A 23221-nucleotide genomic window follows, 5' to 3' on the forward strand; every position below is an offset into this window, starting at 1 on the left:
TGAGTGTGTGTTATTAGACAGTAATCAAAGTACAGTTCTCGCACAATCGAAGCATAGCAATCTTTATTGCTTTCTCACTTCATAAAGTTCTATGTGGTTAGCTTCTGTGTGCATCCCAAGGAAATCAAAAATTAGAATACAATTGCATTTGTGTAGCCATTCAATATACTAAGTTTATTACATACACTTTGTATTGAGTCGTTTTTTGTTTTTAAACAAATAATGAAAAGAAAATACTCGTCTTTTAATTTAGTATGTTGAAATATATAATGAACAAGGTGGAAAGAGAAGAGATGGCTTATGCTGCATTCCTGCAATTCTCGATTATTAGGCCTGGATCATAGTGTAGCATCTGATACGATAATGAATTTGAATAGTCCCCATTTACTTGCCCGCCTGTGAGTATAGAGTTATACACAAGGTCGATTTTTAACTTCGGCAAAAATCCAGCTCCAAATAAGGGAATTTGGATTGAAAGTTACCTAGGTCCAGAAGGATTTCTCCTTCACCTACTATGAACAGTACAGATGAAGTGTAGTTACTTCTCACCAAAAGCTAAGGAATAATGCAATTATTATATACCAGGCCTTACGGCAGCAAGTACACTCACATTTTTTTGAGAACAGAAATAATCTTGTCCATTCCTCACAATTTCATAAACCAAGTGTTAAGCTGTTTTCTTGCTGAAGAACAGTAGCTACATCGTTTAAACATTGCAGTAATCCATAGCCATATGGGAAATGTGCCAAGTCTTTCTGTTTTTCAGAGAAAACAATGTGTGTGTGGGGGGGGGGTAAGATTTTTAAAGCAATTTTGACCAATCAATAGAGAACAAACAGCACTTGACACTTTATGTCCTTGCAATATTAAGATTTATGAATTCATTTAAAACCACAATATAAGGTATATATATATATAAATATATCTATAATAATAAACAAATAAGATCGTTTATTTCTGTGTTAAAATGGCAGTTTTAGTTGAACCTAATGGATAAAAGGGATATATATATATATATATATATACACACACAAGAATTTAGGAAAAATGGGCAATTTTGGCAAGGTAGGAAAATTATGCAATTCTGGAATAATACTGATTGAAAATAGATTTTAGGACCGTTCTTGCAAATGCATAGTTTTAAATAGGGCTAAGTGCCCCACCGACCAAAAAAGGATTATTTAAAAATAAATATTTTAAAATATTTCCTGTTGGTTTAAAGCAAATGAAATCAATTTTTTTTTTTTTTTTTTGGGGGGGGGGTTATTTATTATGTTTTCTAATTATTATATTAATAAAAAAATATGTAGAATATTATAAGATTAAATCCGTCATAATGCATATCGTTCTTTTTCTGTAAATAAGTTAGCCATTTTAATATTTCGTTAATTGTTAAAAAAAAAAAATCAATTACTTTGTGACCGTTTGAAATTTGAAAGAAAATTGAAGATTTTTAAATAATCAAATAAAAAATCATTTATACTTTTTTTTTTTTTTTTTTTTTTTTTTTTTAATATTTAGAAAATCCTCATGCAATTAAAAAAGCAAAACAAAATAATGACATTAAGAGGCTCTTGGAAAACATAGGATAGATACTAGTTTTATATAAAATTTATTTTTATTCTTAAATTGTATTTCTTGTCATTAAATAAGTCTAATTTACTTTTTGAAGTCTTAAAAATATAACTAATTCAGTTTAAATGCTGCCTGAAATAGTTTTAACTAAAACTTTATTTACTATTTTTTTTTTTTTTTTAATTTTCCTTCAATTAAATCGTTGTTGTACAGTTTTATCTTACACTTTGATTTATAATGAATATTCTTTTGGGGCATTAAAAATATTTGTGGAAAACATCGTTCTCCTTAGAATACATGCCATCAGGACAAATAAGATCTTAGTTTTCCTTAGGATCAATAGGAGAAACCGGTTAAAAAAAAGTTGAAAACTTCAGGATTTGACAAGGCCACCTCGCAGAAAAATCTCTCGCCCCCCCCCCCCACCCTCGCCAATCTTTCACGAGAAACACCTGTCTGGCTGAAACTAGTCAATAATTTTTCCCACTCTTTATCTGTGCCTAAATCCAAACGTAGATTCCATGAGCAAAGCTTCTTTCTTAGAACTGCACGCCAGTGGAACTCTCTGCCACTTGCCTGTTTCCCACCTGACTACAACTTGGATGTCTTCAAGTCCAACATAAACTCCTGACAAACCGCCCCCTTAAGTAAGACACTATCAAATCTCCAATACTAATGATTACTACAATACTATCTCATTGATTACTGTACAAGCAATAACCCTTATCCCTAATTGGCCTTCAGGCCTTGATAAGTGGTGACCCCCATGTAAAAAAAAAAAAAAAAAAAAAAAAAATGTATGATTGATGAGCTGTTATGTCATCTCAATTCTCTCCTGAAAGGCTGATTGATCACCATGGTTACATCTGCATTCAGAACAAGGAAGCAATGTAGCATATTGAGTATATCACCTAGTAGATGCATACATTTCAAATATATATTTGTGCAGCTCTACTTATAAAGAGGATGTATTGTAGACAAAGTGGTCAGCAGGGTTCATGGGGTTAAAAAAACAATAGAAACTTAGGTTTAACCGGATTTTATGTTAGAGGGGCAATTGAAATGGTAGCAGTTATCAAATAGTCTATCCTGAAGGCATGCCACAAATTGTTCTAAACAGTTTTGATAACAATTGAACTATGGATTTATTGATAAGTGGATCCCTTTCTTCCTTTACATTTTCTTCCATTTTCAGCAATAGACTACCAACACACTGAGATAAATAAAATTTTCCACTTCATTACAATGAGTTTAATTAATTGATGCAATTAATATTATATGCTTGATATGGTTTGATTGAAACAAATAAAGTGGCCTCAGTCCTTGGAGGATTATGTATGGACACCGACTAACAACAGGATATGATTTGAACTGTTGATATCTCATGCCTTAATTAAACTAAAAGACGCTAACTAAACTAAAAGACTAACTAAAAACTATAAGTAAACTGTCTCAGAGTGAGTAAAATTAATTCCTTGAACAAAAGTTTTGCACCACTTTTATACCCCATTACAAAAATTAAAATCAAGATATGATGCTACTAAATTTTATGTCTAGAATCCTTATTCTAATTTTGATCAAAATCCATTTAATCATATTGATTTGAGAAAGTATCTAAAATTTAAGGTTTAGGCCATAAGTGTCTAAAAAATTGAAATTCAGTGATCTTGTTTAATTGGTACCTGATGATTATGAATTAAATTTAATGCAAATCTGAAATATTTGAATTTTCAACTGGAAAGTTTTGACTATATTATCACCCCTTACATTTTTAAATATTCTACAAATACTGAAATTTGTATAATAATATTTATTCATTATTGATGTTCTATTGATTAACTATTAAAATTTCATAAAAGAAAGAATTTTCACAAAGGTCGTCCCTCTCCCTCTTTACACCCTTGGCATTACTCTTAATTAGAGAGTGGGTCTCCTTGCTGCTTTGATTCATTCTTGACAATCAGCCTGACAGGTGAGGAACCAGATAATTAACCCAGAACCTGTCTGACAGAGATACCCACCTGGGTAGTACTTAGACCCATCCTTCTAGGCTTTGCCTCCGGCTTTCACATGAAGTAAGTTCATGGCTTGGTGTCTGAAGCGCCCCTACCAGGGAATGCTGATAGGGCTATCCAGGCAATTTTTTAGTGGTGCTGACTTGAAACTACCCACCTTCCAACCTTGAATCAGATCATGCCAAGTGAGATCCATGTGCATATCTACTCACTTTGCAGAAAACTAAATCTAAATAAACTCTACATTAGCAACTTTACACCTCGTAGCAGTGTACTAAAATTCATAATAATCAGTTAATTTGAATGAATTCTATACATACAAATATATAAACATATACAGGTACCTAACTTCATATCAAAAGATAGTTACATGGGGTTTGGAGAAAAATAGAGTCCCATTAGTATTTAACAGTGAAACTTTGGATTAACCAAGTAGCTTCAGGTACATATGGCAGCAAGACTTGCCACACCAACTAAAACACTCAGATCTAACTATTAAAGAACTTCAACCACAATTCACCCGACATTGGGTCCCCAAACTGGCCTGACTTCGACTTCTTTGTGTGGGGTACGGTGGAATGAGACATCAGCAGATTCAGTTGCAACATGAAGAATGATCTAAATGCCATGACCTAAGTTGGTAAATAGCAACGGTCAGTGGTTGCTTAAAGTTTGCCCCAAAGTCAATTGTGGGTTAAAGTGAAATCGACAGAACAAAATGTGAAGACAACTGATCCAAATTTAATGATTAAATCTTTAAAAAGAAAATAGAAACATTTTTTTTTTCCTAAACAATTAAACGGTAATCTTGAAAAAAAATAGCATCTGCAAAATCCTTTTTGCCACAAAAGAAATTGAATTCATTGTCCAACAGATTTTACAGTTATGACATTTGGAAAGTGCTTCGAGCGGATGTCTTTGTTTTGGCATGGCTGAAAGTAAAAGGTAGCTGGACAATGTAAAAAGGATGATCTCCATAAAAGTGCTGAACAACAGCATTGGACATGGCAACATATTTCTTTCATAAAGGGTTTCCTCTGCAAATAATTTGTCTCATGTCCTCAATGCAGTTTGGAACAGAACATACATTTCTATAAAAACTAATACTATATATGAAAAGGAGTGCAAATGACAATAAAGACAGCTAGATAAACACTAAGCTTTGATTGATTAAGCAGAACCACGTGACATTGGATAGAAGAAAAGAGTTGATCACTTACTAATCTGATGATTTATAGGAACTTATGCAACATAATATAATCTTAGTTCATTCAACAAAAAAAAAAAATTAATTTAAAACCAATTGTTTCTGCAGATTTTTTTAAATATAAAAACATAATGGAAAGCAAATAAATATGGTGGACAACGTATAAACTTAAACGTAAAAAAATAGTCTAAGAAATGTATTCATTTTGATCGGAGTGATAAATAGAGAAAAGGGAATATACAATAAAACGTCTTTATTAATTAAATGAATATTAGATGCATTTTTTTTTCAGCTTGATTGATGAAGCTTCTTTGTAAATATGTGGTAAATTTTACATATAAATGTGTATATTTACAAAATTGGCAGCAATAGTAAATTAAACGTTTTTTGAATGAATTAGGATTATATCATGTTAAATAAAGAGCTCTAGTTCGATTATACACTACTAGCAGGACCCATGTACCAGCGTTGCCTGGTGGAATTATGCCCCCCCAACACACACACCACCTGTATATAAAAAAAATAAACAATTATACCAACGTTGTTAGTGGGAGCCACTGCCATGCCAGTAAAATAGAGAGCACTGGGGTCTGTGAGCAAAATGAAAGTACCGTGCCGAAGTAATAATATAAACCCAATCTTAACATGGGGATTTGATTTTGACGAAGTTTTCCTTTTAACTTTGCCGTAATTTTTTTTTTTTTTTTTTTTTGACAATTATCATCGAGTACAGACCTCATTTTCAGATTAAAAAAAGAAATTGAAGGTAGTATTTTTAATGACTGTAATAGTCGGGAATCAGTTTGTAATGATAACGTTCTAATGAATGGAACACTGTTTTTTTTTCATATTAGTTGTTAATGCTGCCTCTAGCCTTTAAATGTTGGTAAAGTGTATAGAATTTTTTCTAAGGTATTTTGGTAATGTGAAAGCTAAGCGTGAACTCTATAAGCGCCATAGAAAAATCAAAGAAAAATGTAAATGCTAGTGGCAGCATTAACAACGAGACTAACCAAAAAATGTGTGTTCACTGTAGTAGGACGTTATAATTCCAAATTTAAACCTGTAAAATTTATGAATGAGTGGAAAATAAATAAAAAAAATAAATGATAAGGGCAGCATTAATCCGATTCAATTTTTTTTTTTCTTTTTTTTTTTTTTAAATTATTTTGAAATCTAAAAGTTATGTTTTAAAGGTTCTAAAAGGGTAAACATATCCAATAGCTGACCATAACCGAGTTACCATACTCTAAATAGTTGTCGGTAAATCTTTCAGAAAAATGGCCAAAAAAGGCCAAATTGTTTAGTATAGCCAGATTTTCACAAACAAAAAAGTCACATAGGAAAAACAGTGTGTGTATAAATATATAAACATTTATTTATTTATTTTAAACGTCATTATAGTTATATTTTGTGTACTTGTGTAGATTGGTGAGGTTTTAAACCGAAGCATTTCAATTTATTTATATATTGTAGAGTTCAGCTTCCAAATAATCGCGTTTTTGATTACAATTTTTATCAAAAAAAAAAAAATTATGTAATTCTAACAAAAGAAATATGAAAAAAAACTACAAAATTTTATTAAAGGTAATATGCTGCAGAAACCAAAATAAGTTAGTTTTATTTTGTTCATCAAACTTCCATATTTTTTTGTTTCAGCATTATACAAAGAATGCAAATATTTGGGAGCTAACCTTTTCAATTTAGTCCAGAGTTAAGAATTCATTATAGTTATATTTTGTGTTTGTGTAGGTATGTGATCTTTTAAACTAACGCATTTCATTGATAATTGTTTGGATTTAATTGATAAAAGTCCTGAAAAATTTTGTTCTTTTGACAAAGACGACCGCATCATCATGACCGTTGACAACAATAGAGGTGATTCTTATAGCAGATAGCGTGTTTTAAACTTAGTAAAAGAAAACAAGTATACAGGTTATTTAACGTTTATTTAATGATTTGCTCTCTTGTAATTTTCGATTAACATGCCTGAAATGACTTATGTATTAAATAAACTTGACTCCAGCTGTAATAAGAGGTCTTCTAGTGACGTCATATTTTAATCTTAGTAAATGTTCACTTTTAAATTGAATAAATTGATTCCAGAATATAAGAATTTTTAGAGCTCAGGCAATCAGAATGGACAGACTTTGGTGAGGAAGTCTTTATTATGTATGAATCGGCAATTAGAAAGAATATGTTAGGTCTATGTATCTATGAGCCAGTTACTGTCGGTGTCACAGAATCTGTGAAACATGTAGAATTTGTGCCAGTGACAACTGGTAGTAGTGGGAGGACTAAATATTTAGAGAAAAATAGGGACTCCTTCCTCTAAAGATGTGATTGTGATGGTGTTGCTCATAGGATGCAATGTAGCATTTCATGATCATGACTAAATTTATTTTTGCACAAATTTCAATCTAAAAACAGCTATTGTGCACACTTTTGTTAAAGTTTATTTTGGGCATTATACTTGCACTGTTAGGAATATTATCAGTAACACTAATATTTCCCATAATTTCAATTTTCATTCAAAAATGTCCAACAATATTGGCATTTCTTTTGAAAAATATAAAAGAAACAAATAATTGAGAAAAATCAGACCATATATCCAATTGAAAGGGCAAAAACATTAGTGCTGGCCTTCTCCCTTAAAATCCAATCACTACCTCAGCATGGTATAAAGTTGTAACTGCATCCCTGCAGGCGAACGATGGCACTCTTATGAATCATTTGAACTCAGAAATTAAATTTTTTTTTTTGTAAATATTGCATTATGTGATACTTTTCATGTGATCCAAATATGCTATTATTTCTGTTGTTGTTGATGAATATAATTTTAAAAAGTTAGGTATTTCTTGAAGATTTCTGCCTCAACAGAAAAATGTTCAACAAAATGTTTAACCGGAGAATTATTTTACCGAAAACTTAATATTAAACTATAAAAACGAAGATACTAGAATTTAAAAAAATATTTTATTTACACTTAATCAGATGTGCCTTATGCACTAATAAAAATGTAATTAGCATTATGTTGCACTTTTTAAGACTTTGATGAATTGCATATAAAACATTAGAAGAAAAAAAATTAAATCATAAGAAAAATCTAAAATCAGTAAATTATCAATAAATTTTGTCATAATAAAAATACGTTTATTAGATTAATTTTAATTTGTAAAAGAAAAAACATTAAAAAATCCAAAATCAGCGAATTTATTCAATTTTGTCATAAAAACGATTGTTTTATTAATATTGGTAAGAAAACATGTTTTACTTCATTATAATTAATTATATATAAATTATGTCTGTAGTATGTAAATAAATATTTCATGATGACAAAATTTATTAATTATTTGCTATTTTTTCATTTTTTCATTATCGTTTTTTTTTGTTTTTTTTTTTTTTGCAAATTAAAAAGAATCCAATAATACTTTTTATATAAAAATATATTGACAATTTACTGATTTTAAATATTTCAATTGTTTCTTTTTTAAATAAAATAGATTTAAATCAATTTAATAAATAATCATTTTTTACAAAATTTATTTACAAAATCCGACAATATTTATTGATATAATTAGATGATTAAAAAAATTTTCTTCTAACGTTTTATATGCAATTCATTTTATTTCTCTTGTCAAAAACTTATAGTCAATATAATAATCATTTTTTATGAGAAAATTTATAAATATTTAAAATCTTAAAAAGTGCAACAAAATGCTAATTACATTTTTATTAGTGCATAAAGCACATTTGATTGAGTGTAAATAAAATATTTTTTGTCTAAATTCTAATATCTTCGTTTTTATAGTTTAATATTAATAATTTTTGGTAAAATAATTTTCCGGTTAAACATTTTAAATGCTTAACATTTTTCTGTTGAGGCAGAAATCTTTTTCAAGAAAATTTATATATTTACCAACATTAATAGAAAGCTGCTTATATTCACAATTTGAAAAATTATAGAATTTGATTTAATGTAATATGTTGTATTGCTTTGAGATGGGCAATTTATAACCCCCTCCCCCCCAAAATACAAACCACACACACACACACACACACACACACACACACACACACACACACACACACACACACACACGATATAAGCCTTTGAGAAATTAAAAACAAAAATAATTAGTTATGTAATATTGCAACTGAGTGCCTTGTTTATTAGTCTCTATGGCTCACGGTTTGATATTAAACATTTTAATGTATTTAAAGTTTTTCATTTTGAGATTTAATGAGCTACATAAAAAATTTTAAATTATTTTAAATATCAATTTCTAAAGAGTTCGATTTTAATACTTTATGCTATAAACCGGATTTCACATTTTTATTGACTGAAGGAAAACCGAGGCCATTTAAAAATTATCAATCCCCAAAAGAGGAAAAAAAATTAAAACAAAAACAAGAGAAAACAAAAAAGCAATATATTAAAATGCTTCTTAACTTTTCAACCATGATTCATACTAATAAACAGGGCAGTAGATTTTAGTCTGTTTAAGTTTGTGCATATATATATCTTATTGTATGTATCTATTTTTATTATTATTATAAGATTCGAAAAAGTTGTCAAAAAACAAATATATAACAAATAAATGTTATCAAAAGGCAAGGGAAGTTACTTTTCTACCTAACTGGATGATTTTCTAGTGTTTTTATTTAATGTAACATGTTTATTCAGCTCGAAAAACAGTGTTTACCAATGTATTGGAAAATTTAAAATGGTGCCCGACTCTCTCCTTGAGATGGTAAGTTTGGTAAAAAGGAGTTATAAATAAAAAAAAGACAAAATACTGTTAGAAACTCGCTCAATATATGTTACTGTAACATAGGCTGACATAAATTCAATGGGTTTTTATAGTATTTTGCATATTTTTTTATTTTTTTATTTTTAACCCCTTTTTCCAGTCTAGTTTAATTTTTTCGTTATTTATTTCTAACTTTGGTCATAGTTTAAAATACTGATTTCTGCCTTGGATTTCAATGACAGGTACGTGAAATAAAATGGCGTCTCCAGTTTCGGCGATAAAGTGTAGAAGTACCAACGTTCTTATAAATTTTTTACAGCATTAATCTCACTTTAAACAAACAGTTCAACTTCAAAATATAAGAGAATCGTAATGAAAGAATCATAAATCTAAGGTATTTTTTAACGATGCAATTCCGACTCGCCCAATATACATGATTCTTACGATTAACGATTCCAATTAATCGTCCCACCACTAATCAGAATCAAAACATAACAGCATTATTTGTTACCACATTAGCTAACAACAGATGGCCATCAGAACTTTAAATATTAACTGACTTTACCATATAAATTTATATTTATGCATACATAGAAAATATATTAAACTTACACAGTTAACTTATGTCTGCAAGTTCCAATTTTTTCCCCCTTAGCAGCTATTTTTATCAGCTAAGAACTTAATCGAATTTGTTTCACAGGTCCAAATATATATCAAGTTTTAACTCTTTAGACCAAAAATTGACAGGTTTTGAAGAGATTGTTTCTTACACAGACAAGATTTGAAGAGTTTTAAGCCCTTATAATCAGACATTTCAAAGTAATAAACTTCTCATTTTAATAATTTTAAATTTATTTATGCTTTATTTGTAATATTGAGCATCCTCTAACATATCCTCAAAACAACAATCTCTACATTAATAAAAAGTTGATTTTCCCCCCCCGTGTCACTTTTGACACTATAGGAAAACAAAGCAATTCCTATGCAAATCTTTTACACTCACCATTTCTAGTAATTACTGCAGCATGTTTTCACACAAGAATATGCACATTTCGTCATTATTTAATAAACATCACAATTTATCCTCTTTGACTCCCTCTCTCAAACATGTAATCCCCATATAGGTAGTAACAAATATTTTACCCTCATTAAATTAAATCCTCCCATGGAACCCAAAATCAGTGGGTATTTTTATTTATAGTCATATATAGCCACATACCACTGAAAAATTATTCGCCTTCTTAAATGTAGTCATTCACTGAACATTATTTTAGACTAAAAATTTAAATTAACAACTGTTTCTCTTTCATGCTTAGTTTAACAGAATGACAGAATAGACGACAAGCAGTTCGACATATACATTAGCATTAGAACCAGCTGCTTTTCAGAATAGAAGTTTGTATTTTCGAACACAGAAAAAACATTTGCAGTGGCGATTTTAAATATATTGAATTAAACAAAAAATTCTTATAACATCTATTAACTTTTTCTATTTTTAATTTAAATTTTTTTCAAATATAAAACCATAATTTAAATAAATCATTTATCATAAGCATTGAATTAAACTTGAAAAATCATAATAGCATGGTTCGTATTCTTATTTATATATATAAAAAATAAAACATTAACAGATACTTCTGCAGAATATGAACCAGGCTTTGTTATTTTTGGTGATAGTGATTTTAACATTATTATGGCTACAAACAGGGCTTTTTAAAACTATTCTGTACTTTCACCTAACAATTTAATAAAAAGGTATTGTAGCATGGTTCATATTTTTATTTAAAAAAAAAAAAAAATAGTTTTATTTATTTAAAAAGGTATATACATTCACCGAAAAATTTGATAAGATACCGTAAACATTAAATTTATTTAGACGCACTCACACTGGGGTATGACCACAGTATTTTTTGTCTTCCCCCACCCCGAAAAAGTTTTTATTCAAAAGAAATTTTATTTTTTCATCGTTTACATTGAAAATTATATTTAAAAACCGTGCAGTTCATATTCCTTTTATATCTATACTAAAAATGAAAACAGTAACAGGTACTTCTGCAGAATACAGACCAAGCTTTTTAAAACTATTTTGCACTTTTACCTAACAATTCAATAAAAAAAAAAAATACTGTAAACAACGATTTAGTGTGGTGCCAGTCGAAGCTGAAACTATTATTATTATTATTATTATTATTATTATTATTATTATTATTACTGGTCGTGGTAGTGATGGCGATATTAATATTGTTATTGCTATTTTAATTTTCCACATTCTTCCTATTTTTGTTTTTTATTATTTTGATTTATCATTAGTAATACTTTTCTTTTATTCCTTAACATTATCTTTAGTATTTTTTATTCTCTTGGTTAACATTATTAGTATTACTTTTATTGCTATGGTTCTATTAATATCATTATGAGTATTGCTATTAGTACAATATTTTTCTTGGTATTACTCTTATTATTCTTACTATTATCAATAACGTTATTACTGTAAGTAGTAATGGTAATATTACAATTATTGTTATTATTGGTCTTCGTATTATTATTATTATCATTATTATTACCATGCAGTATTGTTCATCATTAATTCTAGTTTGAGCATTGAAATTTTGTCATTTACTCTGAATTCCTAGGCAATGCCAGGACACAGGTAGGTTAGTTATAAATATTGGATTATAATTATATATACAAATATTTTATGTTTGTCCACAAATACTTCTGTTGTAATGTTACTGCAGAAAATAATTTTTAAAAAAATTTATATATCATCTCAACTTACTGTTTTGTTCATAACAGAAACATTCAGTTTTATTTGACTTGATTATTAAGTATGATATATAATTTAATATAGACATATTTTTCTCCCCCTTCCCATTGCAGAAGTGGAAATTTTCAACAACTCCTGTGGCCTTTTTCAACGAAGATATTGATACAGTACCTACAATGATATTGCATTTGTTTAAAAAGACATCAATATATATATATATATATTCCCAAAACCTCTGGCCTTGATAGAGGGGAGACTAAAACTTCTATGGTTTCAAATGATTTGAAATAACAGCAATGGGAGACTTGATTCCAAATATTTCTCATATGTTATATCTCCCCTCTTTTGGAAATAAGGTACGATTATGAATATCTCCAGTATCAAATAATCATTATACACTGAAACTTCCTTTATATATAAAAACCAAAGAGGAGAGATATAACATTTGAGAAATACTTCGAATCAATCCTTTTCTTGTTATTTTAAATCAATGAAACCACAGCAGCAAGTTTTAGTCTCCTCCATCAAGGCCAGTGGTTTGGAGGAAATATCAGATATTTTGTAATTCATAAGCAAAACTAGGAAAACAATTGACTATGATTGAAACATTGATAAAGGTGCAGTATCTTTCTATCCACAAAAAATCCTTTAAAATTACCACTATAATAAGTTTTCGAGAATGCTGAAAATGAACATAGTTAAAATCCCAGAAAACGAGTAGTTTCCAAGACATGAAGAAATTATAGTTTTAAAAAGTGGGGGATCACTTTTCTATATTAATTTAACAAAAAAATGAACACCCACCTTATAGGCATCATTTTTGTTTTGTTTTGTTTGTTTTGTTTTTTGTTTTTTTTTGGGTTTTTTTTGTTTTTTTAGGGGTGGTGTTTAATTGTGGCCTGGTAGCCCAACACAAAACCTACCTTAAACTTGTTTTCCATAGGTTTTCGGGTGTGCTGAAAACTAATATCACATTTAAATTTTCTGCAAATAAGTATTTTTCCACGTATGAAGCAATGTAATTCTTTATGTTATAAGTGGTAGCCATTGTTTTACATGCAAGTGCACACATATTTTTACTTAATACCTAGAAATATACTTATTTGCATGAAATTTAAAAGCAATATTAGTTTTTAGCACACCCAAAAACCTAAGGAAAACAAGTTTTTATGGTAGGTTTTGTGTTGGTCTACCAGGCCACGATAAACATCACCCCTAAAAAAAATAAGTCCCCCCTCAAAAAAAGGTGGTCAAAAGAAGGTACTCATTTTACAAAATATAGAAAATGGATCCCTCACTTTTTGAACCTATAATGTGCGACCTTAAGGGCAAATGCCACATAGCTTTCCAACGAGCCTTCATTTGTTAAATTCTGATCAATAGTCGCCGATATTTTGAACTTATAAAACCGCCAAAAAAGGTGGTATATATATATATATATATATATATATATATATACACACACACACACTCTTAGCCAAATTGAATATTGAAATGCTCATATCTTTATGGGATGAAACATGAAAATTTGAAGGCTTTTTGAAGATTATACTATTCTATGGTTAAACTTATGACAATTGGTAAAAAAAAAAAAAAAAAAAAAAAAAAAAAGCCTATATTCTCACCCCAATAAAATATACCCAAATTTGCCCACATTTGCATATACAGTGTCTTGGCAAGCTAGCTTCGGTTTTGTTGCTTCGGTCGTCTCCCCTATGGCCTTGCCAGGGCACTAATATATATATATATATATATATATATATAACACACACAAATGTAAACCCTCCACCAATCAATTGGGAAAAATTATGCTTTGCCAGTGTTCACTTATTTAGATATATTAGTAAAATATTCATCTGAACCCAAGAAAAAAATTACACCATTGATCTTTTATTATAGAATGGAGGATTTTTTTTCCAAATTCATTTCAGATAAATGTGAGGAGGTTGTCAAACTTGCTATTTACTTTCTCACTTTCCCTTAGCACTTGAAATGCTTTGTCCATGAGCTAGAAAAGAACATGTTTCACTTGCTAACTTTTGCATGATCAGATGAAAGTCCATATACTTATTTATATACAAACAAAATAAATATTGGTCTTTATTATAGAGTGGGTGATTAATACAACCTAGGGAGTCCAAATAAGATGCATCACAGAAGGAATACAACAGGATATTGATGGAGACTACTAGATTATTTTAGAAAACATTTTCTTTTTTCATAATAGCGACTTCCTGTGCATTTAATGGCTCTAAAAGTGCAAAGGTGTCATAATAAACCTGTGGCAACTAAAACACTCAGGCTACTTGGGCTGAGTCTAATACTGCCTAAAAGTCAAGCGCATGCATTTCAAACCAAGAAGAAATACCTCAGAACTGTCTCTCTCGATGTGGCTCACGTTGATATATTTCCAGCCAAACTTTCAAGAATAAAATAATTACAATTAGTTTTAGTTTTAGTATGAATAAAATATTGTTTGGTGCTATTAGACCATCAAAAAAAAAAAAAAAAAAAAAGTAATCCTCCACCATCTTTTTATTTTTTTAATTCGGCTGTGTTGAAGATGTTAGCTCTCAAATCAGGTAGCCATTTTTTCGCAACTAGTTTTATCTGCTTCTCAAGTCATCATTGTCTGCTCTTTATTTTGACTTATGTCTTCCTCTTTTTTGCATTTTTTAATTAGAATACTCGATTTTATGGTTGATGGAGAATTCAATAATTTTTCATTTATTTTCTGATTTTTTCAGATTTCTTCAAAAAACTTTTTTACTTTGCAAATATCCCAAATTATGATAAAAGATTTGCATTTTTTTTTTCAGCAACTGATAACTCCCCAGCCGTATGATTAACCCTGAGTTTGAGTGGCAATGACCCTCCCTCAAAAAAGATACTAGCTTGTATAAGCAACTTTTTTTCTCGATTCGTTTAGAATACTACTTTTTTTGCAAGAGGGACTTGATGCCACCCGGATTTAGTGTTAGTGATAGAATTGAGTTTTTTTTTTTTTGTTTGTTTTGTTTAAATAGTTGAGGAACGGTTTTATTTAGTATCCCATAAAGGTAAGTCATTTCTAAATAAAAATGTAAAAAATAAACTCCTGAAAAAAGGATATTGAAGGAGCAGACAAAAATAATTTGCATGGTTAAATTTCAAAAGAAGACAACTTGGATTAGCCACCACTAAAAAGGCAGACGTGAAAAATTGGTCACCTCATTCAGGAGTTAACATCTTCAATATAGCCTTGAATTGCATACTACAAAAGTCAAACTATTTGTGTAACAAAATTAGATGCGAATATATAAAAATATTAAAAACTGATTTTTTCACATCAGCCTAGAGTAAGGAGCAAGAGGAAAATCCTACAAGTTAAAGAGCAGATTTAAAGCTATATAGAAAGTTGCATCATGGTAGAAAGCGATGTCAGGATTTGACATCAATTTTAAAACTATCTCTCTCCACCTTTGACCCTCCCACTTGAGAGCAGGTGAAGAAAGCTGACAATGTAACGTTACAGTGCTGTGAACAGAAAACCAGATAATATATTAACATTTCAAGAGTTTAGCATCCAAAATCATAGCATATGTCTACATTTATAAAAAAGTACAAACATTGAGCAGAAATGGTGACTAAACAGACAGTGAAAGATTACAATGTTTTTTCCTTATCCCAAGGAAACCAGGCTAGTGTCACTAAGCATGGAGAAGTGTGAACGTGGCTTGAGACCCAACCACACCCAACAAAACCAAAACCAAACTGACTAGACCCCAGTTCATTTCTGGTGTGTTCTGCCTAACACTTACTGCTACCATGGTTCTTACCGGATATGTTTTATAAATATATTGGAACAAAAATCCCATGAACTGGTGTAGGTATGCATCCAAACTTCAAGCCGACCCTAAAAAAAGGTCCACAATATAAAAAAAAAAAAAAAAAAAAAAAAAAATGTGAACTTATACGAATTGACATCTTCAGTTGGACTCTGCATCAACTGCAATTAGGGACACTAGCACTAATCCTAATGTCAAGGGCTGCAATGATTGATGTTTTGTCTATGACACAATCAAATGTTTGGTCTATGAAGACCAGTTTTACAGAACCGTTTGAATAAGGGGTCTGCCCAGCTTACCATTAGTCTTCCTTTCGGTTGTTTGCCGATAACTTCCAATGCAAAGACAAGTTTTGTGAGAATGCCATTGTTAACCTTTGACATGTCCAAACAATCCTCATCTTGTCTTCAATTGGTGTGATGCAATAGTGCCTTTAGATATCCTTATTACACAAGTTGAATGATGATAATGGTGAATCTCCACTCTGCCTTCCTTGCTGCCATTAAGCACTCAAAAGTGAAAAATTCCAACGAGAGGTATTAAACTTAACATAAATTCAACTTACTTCACTGCTTATTTCTCATGAACAAGCAGAACAATGACATCCAGTTTGGTCATAAGGTTGTCGCTTTTTCATTTTTTTCTTCATTCTTATTTCAGTCTCCAAATCATAGTTTGTTTACATACAATGAGCGTGTATAATCTATATATCTATTAAAGTGAAAATGTCTGTACATTTCCCTACCAAATAACTGTCAATTTTCAGTATAGAGACTCGAGATTTGACATAAGGAGTATTGAAGTTAGGGAAAATCTTTTTAATTAGTTTTCGGCCAGAAATTTGGCTGTCAAGGGGTCAAAGTTCAATGATTTGACCTTTGAAAACTCTACCAAACTCCTTTGCCGATTTTGGGTCTAAACACTTGAAATTTTAAATATAGGTTACTTGGACATGGATCAAACTTTAATTTGATTTGAGCCCCAAAAGATAAATGTTAAGGGGTCAAAATTGGGGTCAAAGTTTAAAAAACATTAACCTCTGCGGTCTCTACCAAATTACTCAGCCAATTTCTGGTCTAAACAGTTGAAATTTTACATAAAGGGTATTCAGAGATAGGGTAAGCTTTTTAATTGGTTTGGGTCGAAAATTTGAGCTGCCAAGGGGTCAAAGTTAAAAAGATTTTACCTTTGCGGTGTTTAGCAAACTACTCAGCCAATTTTGAGTCTAAAGACTTGAAATTTTAGATGTAAGTAACTTGGATATGGGTAAAACTTTATATTTTGGTTTGAAGCCAAAATGATAAATGTTAAGAGGTCAAAACTGGGGTCAAAGTTTTTTAAAATTGACCTCTGCAGTTTTTACGCAATTACTCGGACAAATTTTGGTCTAAACATTTGAAATCTTACATAAAGTTTATTCACACGTAGGGCAAGTTATGAACAGTACATAGGGCCCAAGCAAAGCCAGGCTGAGCTGCTAGTAACTATAGAAAAGGAAAGGCGTATATAATGTATAAATACACTGCATTGAATTTAGCATTACATTAAATAAAAGGACTTATTAATGCATAAAAATATAATATTTACTACTAATAAAATTTTGATATCTATCTGAAGTTGGTCCTATTACTTATATAAATATGTGCTATTATACTCCCTCCTATTCAATTTACTATACTATTTCAGATTAATGGACTGCCTTTCAATACTTAATTCACTGGAAGGGGGAGGGAAATAATGTAGTATCTGTTCTGTTGCCATGACTTTCCTGGGGAGGCAAAATAATAGTATTTGTTCTATTATCGTAAGACAACTCCCCCCTCCCATCCCTAAGCATTACCTCCTTCTTTGGATGGGATAACACATAGCAACAAGAAATTGTCATAATCTGCTCTTCATGAGCAAACACAACAGGGTTATTCCGTGTCAAATCATCCAGGGCTTGACACACACATCCATAGATTTGGTTATAATTTGCACTGCAGATAGACAATATAGGAACTAAGAAATCCTGAAAATTTGAGCACATAACTCCAAGCGGTTTCCGATTTAAATCATTTGGTGTTTTGGTGCATGATGCGACGCCCGGGCAACAATTTCGTGATATCATTTCTTTAAATATTTTCTGATTGAGAGATCGTATGGCCCTAAAAATTCACCCAGGTAAGTTTGTTGAACCAAGGAATCCAAAAATTGTATCAGATTTTCTCCAAAATGAAGCCTGATAGAGATATTAAGGATTTTTGGATTTTTCCACATGTGCCCCAAAATCAAATAAAAAGAGTGTGGCTGGCATGGTAACGCATTACTTTTTTCATATATATTTTGTTTTTTAGACACAAATTGTCTCTAGACCAAAAATGGTTAAAAGTTCTTGTTTCATTCACTTACAGTTTCTGTTGAAAGTTGTGTATATTTTTGATAATAATGAAAAATATTCGCTCCTCTCATTGGATGTGATAATCAATTTAGACATGTATTGAACTCCCATGACAAGCTTTCTTTGTATATTTATCTCACACATTAAATTGTGTCTTGACCATCAATGGTTAAAGGTTCTTGTTTTGTTCACTCACATTGTTGAAAGTAAAGATTTTTTAAAAAGTCTTGAGACCATTCAAAAACTTATGTACACTGATTTTCCACCTTTTTTACTCCTCCCCTTGTTCCCTTTTCTTATACAAAACATGGCAATCTGAGCAAACAAACTATTTCATACACAAAAACAAACTTGAACTATTCCCTGGGAAGTACCTTAATGGGAAATAACCAGCTTCGATCTGTATGGGGTTAAATCAGGGGGGGGGGGGGCATTCATGCCAAATTCCATAAATTTCATCTTCAAACAGGCGTCCATTAAAGATAAAACACTTGCAGTAAAATGGTATTCAGAAAATAGTGGATTTCACAACCAAAGTCAGCATTCAACGTTTACATGCTGCTGTGTTCTTTATACCACTGAGATGCAGAAATGGTTTTTTGATACTCTTGGTCAGTTATCGTGTATGTCCTTCTAGTACATGTTGTTGGGGATACAACACAAAGAATTTTCTTGATGCGAACAAACCATGTATCATGAATCTACAGCCAACTGAATGTCTTGTGTCGTCCATGGAGATGCATGAACTTGACAGTTACACCACCTTCCTCTGCATTTATTTCAGTCACGATACTAACCCACCAGAAAGAGTTATAAATATGTCTTATATATTGGATTAGTGTGATGTCAGAAATATAAAAAAATTGATGGCAAGTTAGTCATGAATATCAATATATAGTTCATCCACACTGGACAACTTATGGGCAATTTGTGATGTTGGCAATGGTACAAAAAGGTGACTAGCTCTGGTTCCTGGCACTGGAAAACCTTGCTTCAAGCGACTTTTTCACCTTCTCCATGGTTTCTTTACTGATCGCAAAGAAACGGATGGCAGACATCTGGCAGATAACAAGCATAGCTTTATAATCAAAGATTTGATTATTTAGAGGGTGTTGGAGTGACCGCTTAGGCACATTGCGCTTTACTGAACAATCAATTTCATCACAAGAGGACTGGTGACGAAGAAAACCCACTCACCTTCAATACCAAAGTCCTCCTTATGCAATCATAAATTGATGAAATTCTTGAAGTTTTTATATTGAGCCCTGCAGCTATTATTTGTTCACATGCGATAATAAGGTCTGGATTAAGTGAACAGTCAGTGTCTGAGTTTGATACACGAATGCAGTGTCATGGGTTTTGTCATTGGGAATAAAACAATGAAATGTGCTTTAGCTGCTAATCAGAATCTCAGTAGTAAATCACCACTGGGTACAGGATGCAATATTCCTTGCTCCAATGATAACTTTGAATTTCGTCTTGTATTAAGAACTGAAAGTTTTCTGCAGTCTCCCAGAACAAGGACCTCATTGGAACAAAGATTCTCTTTCTTTTAATTAAAGTATCTGGCTTGGCATTTTGTTAGAGATGAGTGTCTATTAAGATTATCAAAAGTGTCAATCAACAAATCTTTATATTCTGCGTATGTTAATGTTGCATGACCAGTTGTGTCCCATCGACTAAAATGAAACTCATCAGAGAACATATCATACAGCTCCTCATCCAAGAATTTCTGCACTGCTTCTCTAGCAGGGCAGTTTTCACAGTGATGCATCATACACTCTTTATTAAAAGAACCACAAAGTAACTTTGAAATCAAATCTTTGTAAGTGATGTTCCACTTCATGGCACCGACAAGAAGTTTTGCATTCTGATGTATGTTACAAACATAAACAGAATGTGTACCTGCAGATTCAGCTAAAACACACCACTTTGGATCCATCTCCACAAATTCGGAAACTTCCACGTTGACATCAGGATACTTCTATTCAAAAGCAACATACAGTTCATGCAAATTACAAACTATCAAGCGTTTTTGTTTGCGAACACCCTTTGCTATACTAACAAAATTTTTTTGCCTGGTATTTGGCGGCTGTATTCATCATTCTCATACATTTGCATTATCAGGTCGACTGTCTCCGGGGGAAAATCGTTTCCCTTTTTTAGAGTTAGGTTTTGACAAAATACCATTTGTTCTTTCTAGTTCTTTGGCAGTTCGAACAACATACTCAGACACCTTGAAGAATTTGGAGCTATATGCATGAAACCAGGAATCAGAAGCAAGTGTCATGATTTGGATTTGATCAGGAGTTGAAGCACTTTAACTTCTCTTTCATCAGATAATGTAATTGATCCAGTTTTGCTGCTTTTTCTTTGATGTCTGTTTCACTGGGCATTATTAATTCTGCACAGTCAGTTCGTCAATACCAACTTTATCACCATGGACATATCAATTTGGAATGTTTCAACAGTTTTTTTTTAAACTTCCTTTTGACGCTATGAACATGGCTATAAGAAGCAACACTGTGTAGAACTACAGGGGAGACATCCATGGATACCAGTTTCGCATTCAAGGTTTTTTGTGAAGTTTTCAGAGAACTCACAGGTTCATAGTCTAGATCCATCATGTCAACTGTCAGACTCACATATTTCTTTGTGCGCTGACGACAAAGAAAGTGACCTGGTATTACATTATATCCTCTTGCCTCCAGATATTTTGCCATTTGCAAAGATATTGGTCATTCACCTTTGACCTCTTGTGTTGTAAAAATCTACAATTCTTGGTGGTCTTTGCTCTACACTCAAACACATCTCCAAATTATTGTTTGTGATGGAAGCAAATGGTTGATAATTCACCTTCATTTTATTTCAGTCCAGCTCTCCACAACAATCTCTCAACAATTTCTTGCTCCAAGTCTGATAGATTCTCAAGTCCCTTGCACTGATTATAGTCAAACTTGTGACACTCAAATTGAGTTGAACACTAGTAGAGCAAGCCTCATAAGTCATCCAGTTTTCTGAAGAAAGGTAACAAAAAAAAAAAAAAAAATTTGACCCAGAATTCTAAAATGTGTATAATGAAACAAGAAACTGAAACAACTTTATATCCTTTGCATTCCTTAACCTTCTTAGATGACATATCAACAAAAATTACAAGTGCTTTGCATTTTGTTGATGTGCAGTGATTTTCAGGAGAACCGTTTTTTTTTCATCAAGTTTTGCTACTTTAACATTTTTACATTTTCAGATAGATTCCATGTAGTTTTAAGTATCCCATCATGAAAAGCAATAAAATTTTGTATTTTGATCATTTTAGATCACTTATTATTTTGGAATTTCTGAAAAATTTGTGGTCCCTGCTATTTAATGCTAATGATGGAATCGCTGCCCGTAACAATACAAAGAAGACTTAAGAAACCCATGCCAGCTGGTTATAGTCAACGCCATCTCGACTTATTGCTATTTCTATGTGCCTATCATTTGATATTGTGTCGGGAAGTTGGTTTCCTCAACCGAGTAACTCTACCGTGGCAAACTATAGTATCATATTGATGATGTAAAACCAGTATTATTCCTCGCATAGGAATAAGCATGACCCTACAAAGATAAATCCACTGAAAACAACTACAGTCAACCACTTGACAAATCAAAAACTCAACAGCCACTTCAACCAAGCAGAGAAAACAGAAAACACAAGCACTCCAAAAAAAGCTAAGAAAGGTGACTATTTCCTCTGCTTTTTGTTTTTTGTTTTTTTTTACTCTGCAAATTTTGGTTTTAATAATTTGTGAAAATTATTTTATGGATAGGGCTTTTTGTTTAAATGTCGACTATTTAAAAATATATATTTAGACAAAATGGCTAACACTTACCAAGCCCAATTTAACAAAGTTCTCACAGTTGGATTGAAGATCCCAATCTTTACTGGAAAACCATTTTACTTTAGGCCATGGCTAGCAACTCTGAAAAAGAAAGAGTGGGTCTACCAGCTAACAGATCCAGAACCAGTAAACCTGGCATACGATTTTACGGACGATCTAGTATCGGAAATGATCGGAGAATTTATCGATCATCCAAACTGCACCAGTAAGGATCTGCTTGATCAAGTAGCAGCCTAGTACGGCAAGTTCACAAATGCTACCGATGGCTCTAATAAGAATAAAAGAAGATCAAGGAGAGGAACTCGCAAATTTGCCAAGTTAGCTTATAGGGATGCAGAGATGAGGGAAGGTCCAGGTGTGCAAGTGCAGTTAGCTGAATTCTTTATAGATGTGTTAAATAATCCCTTTTATCAAGGAGGATGTGGTCGGATCAAATCCGGCAACATTATTAGAGGCCTTGTCGACAGCTAGCAAAATGTTCTATGAGCAACTCCAAAATAGCCACAAGAAGCTTTCTAAATGATAGTTTATTATAAATAGCATTAACACGTATCAGGGACTAGATTTAGGGTACTCAAAACCGAACCTTACAGCAACTGTAATGCTATAAGCTATAAGTTTTGTCGGTATGCTTCAGCAAGAACGCAACAAAGGCATGGGGTTGGGAGTTGAGATTGGGTACAGACTGGTTGCAAAGAAAACGAAACCCAAATAACTTTTTATCCTAACCAACTAATGGTTAGAAGGGTGAACATCCCACTCTGTAGTAATACCAATGGTAGAGTTAAGTTACCACATCCACGCATACTGTTAGA

The 23221-nt window shown here is 31.5% G+C and overlaps 1 protein-coding gene across 10 annotated transcripts in view; it reads right to left on the bottom strand.

Annotated features, from left to right (window-relative positions):
- LOC145245952 (phosphatidylinositol 4-kinase type 2-alpha-like) overlaps positions 1 to 23221 on the bottom strand; it is a 350661-nt gene that overhangs the window by 78537 nt on the left and 248903 nt on the right. For 7 of the 10 annotated variants that reach the window (XM_080107716.1, XM_080107714.1, XM_080107712.1 and 4 more), the window contains one exon: positions 14687 to 14737. The exons of the other annotated variants lie outside the window; for them this stretch is intronic. In XM_080107716.1, coding sequence (XP_079963842.1) covers positions 14687 to 14737 — 51 coding nt within the window. The remainder of the gene's footprint in view (positions 1 to 14686; positions 14738 to 23221) is intronic. 10 annotated transcript variants of the gene reach the window in all.

Source organism: Euprymna scolopes, chromosome 23, assembly GCF_053919585.1.
Source record: "Euprymna scolopes isolate OS-2025 chromosome 23, ASM5391958v1, whole genome shotgun sequence".
Lineage (NCBI taxonomy): Eukaryota > Metazoa > Mollusca > Cephalopoda > Sepiida > Sepiolidae > Euprymna > Euprymna scolopes.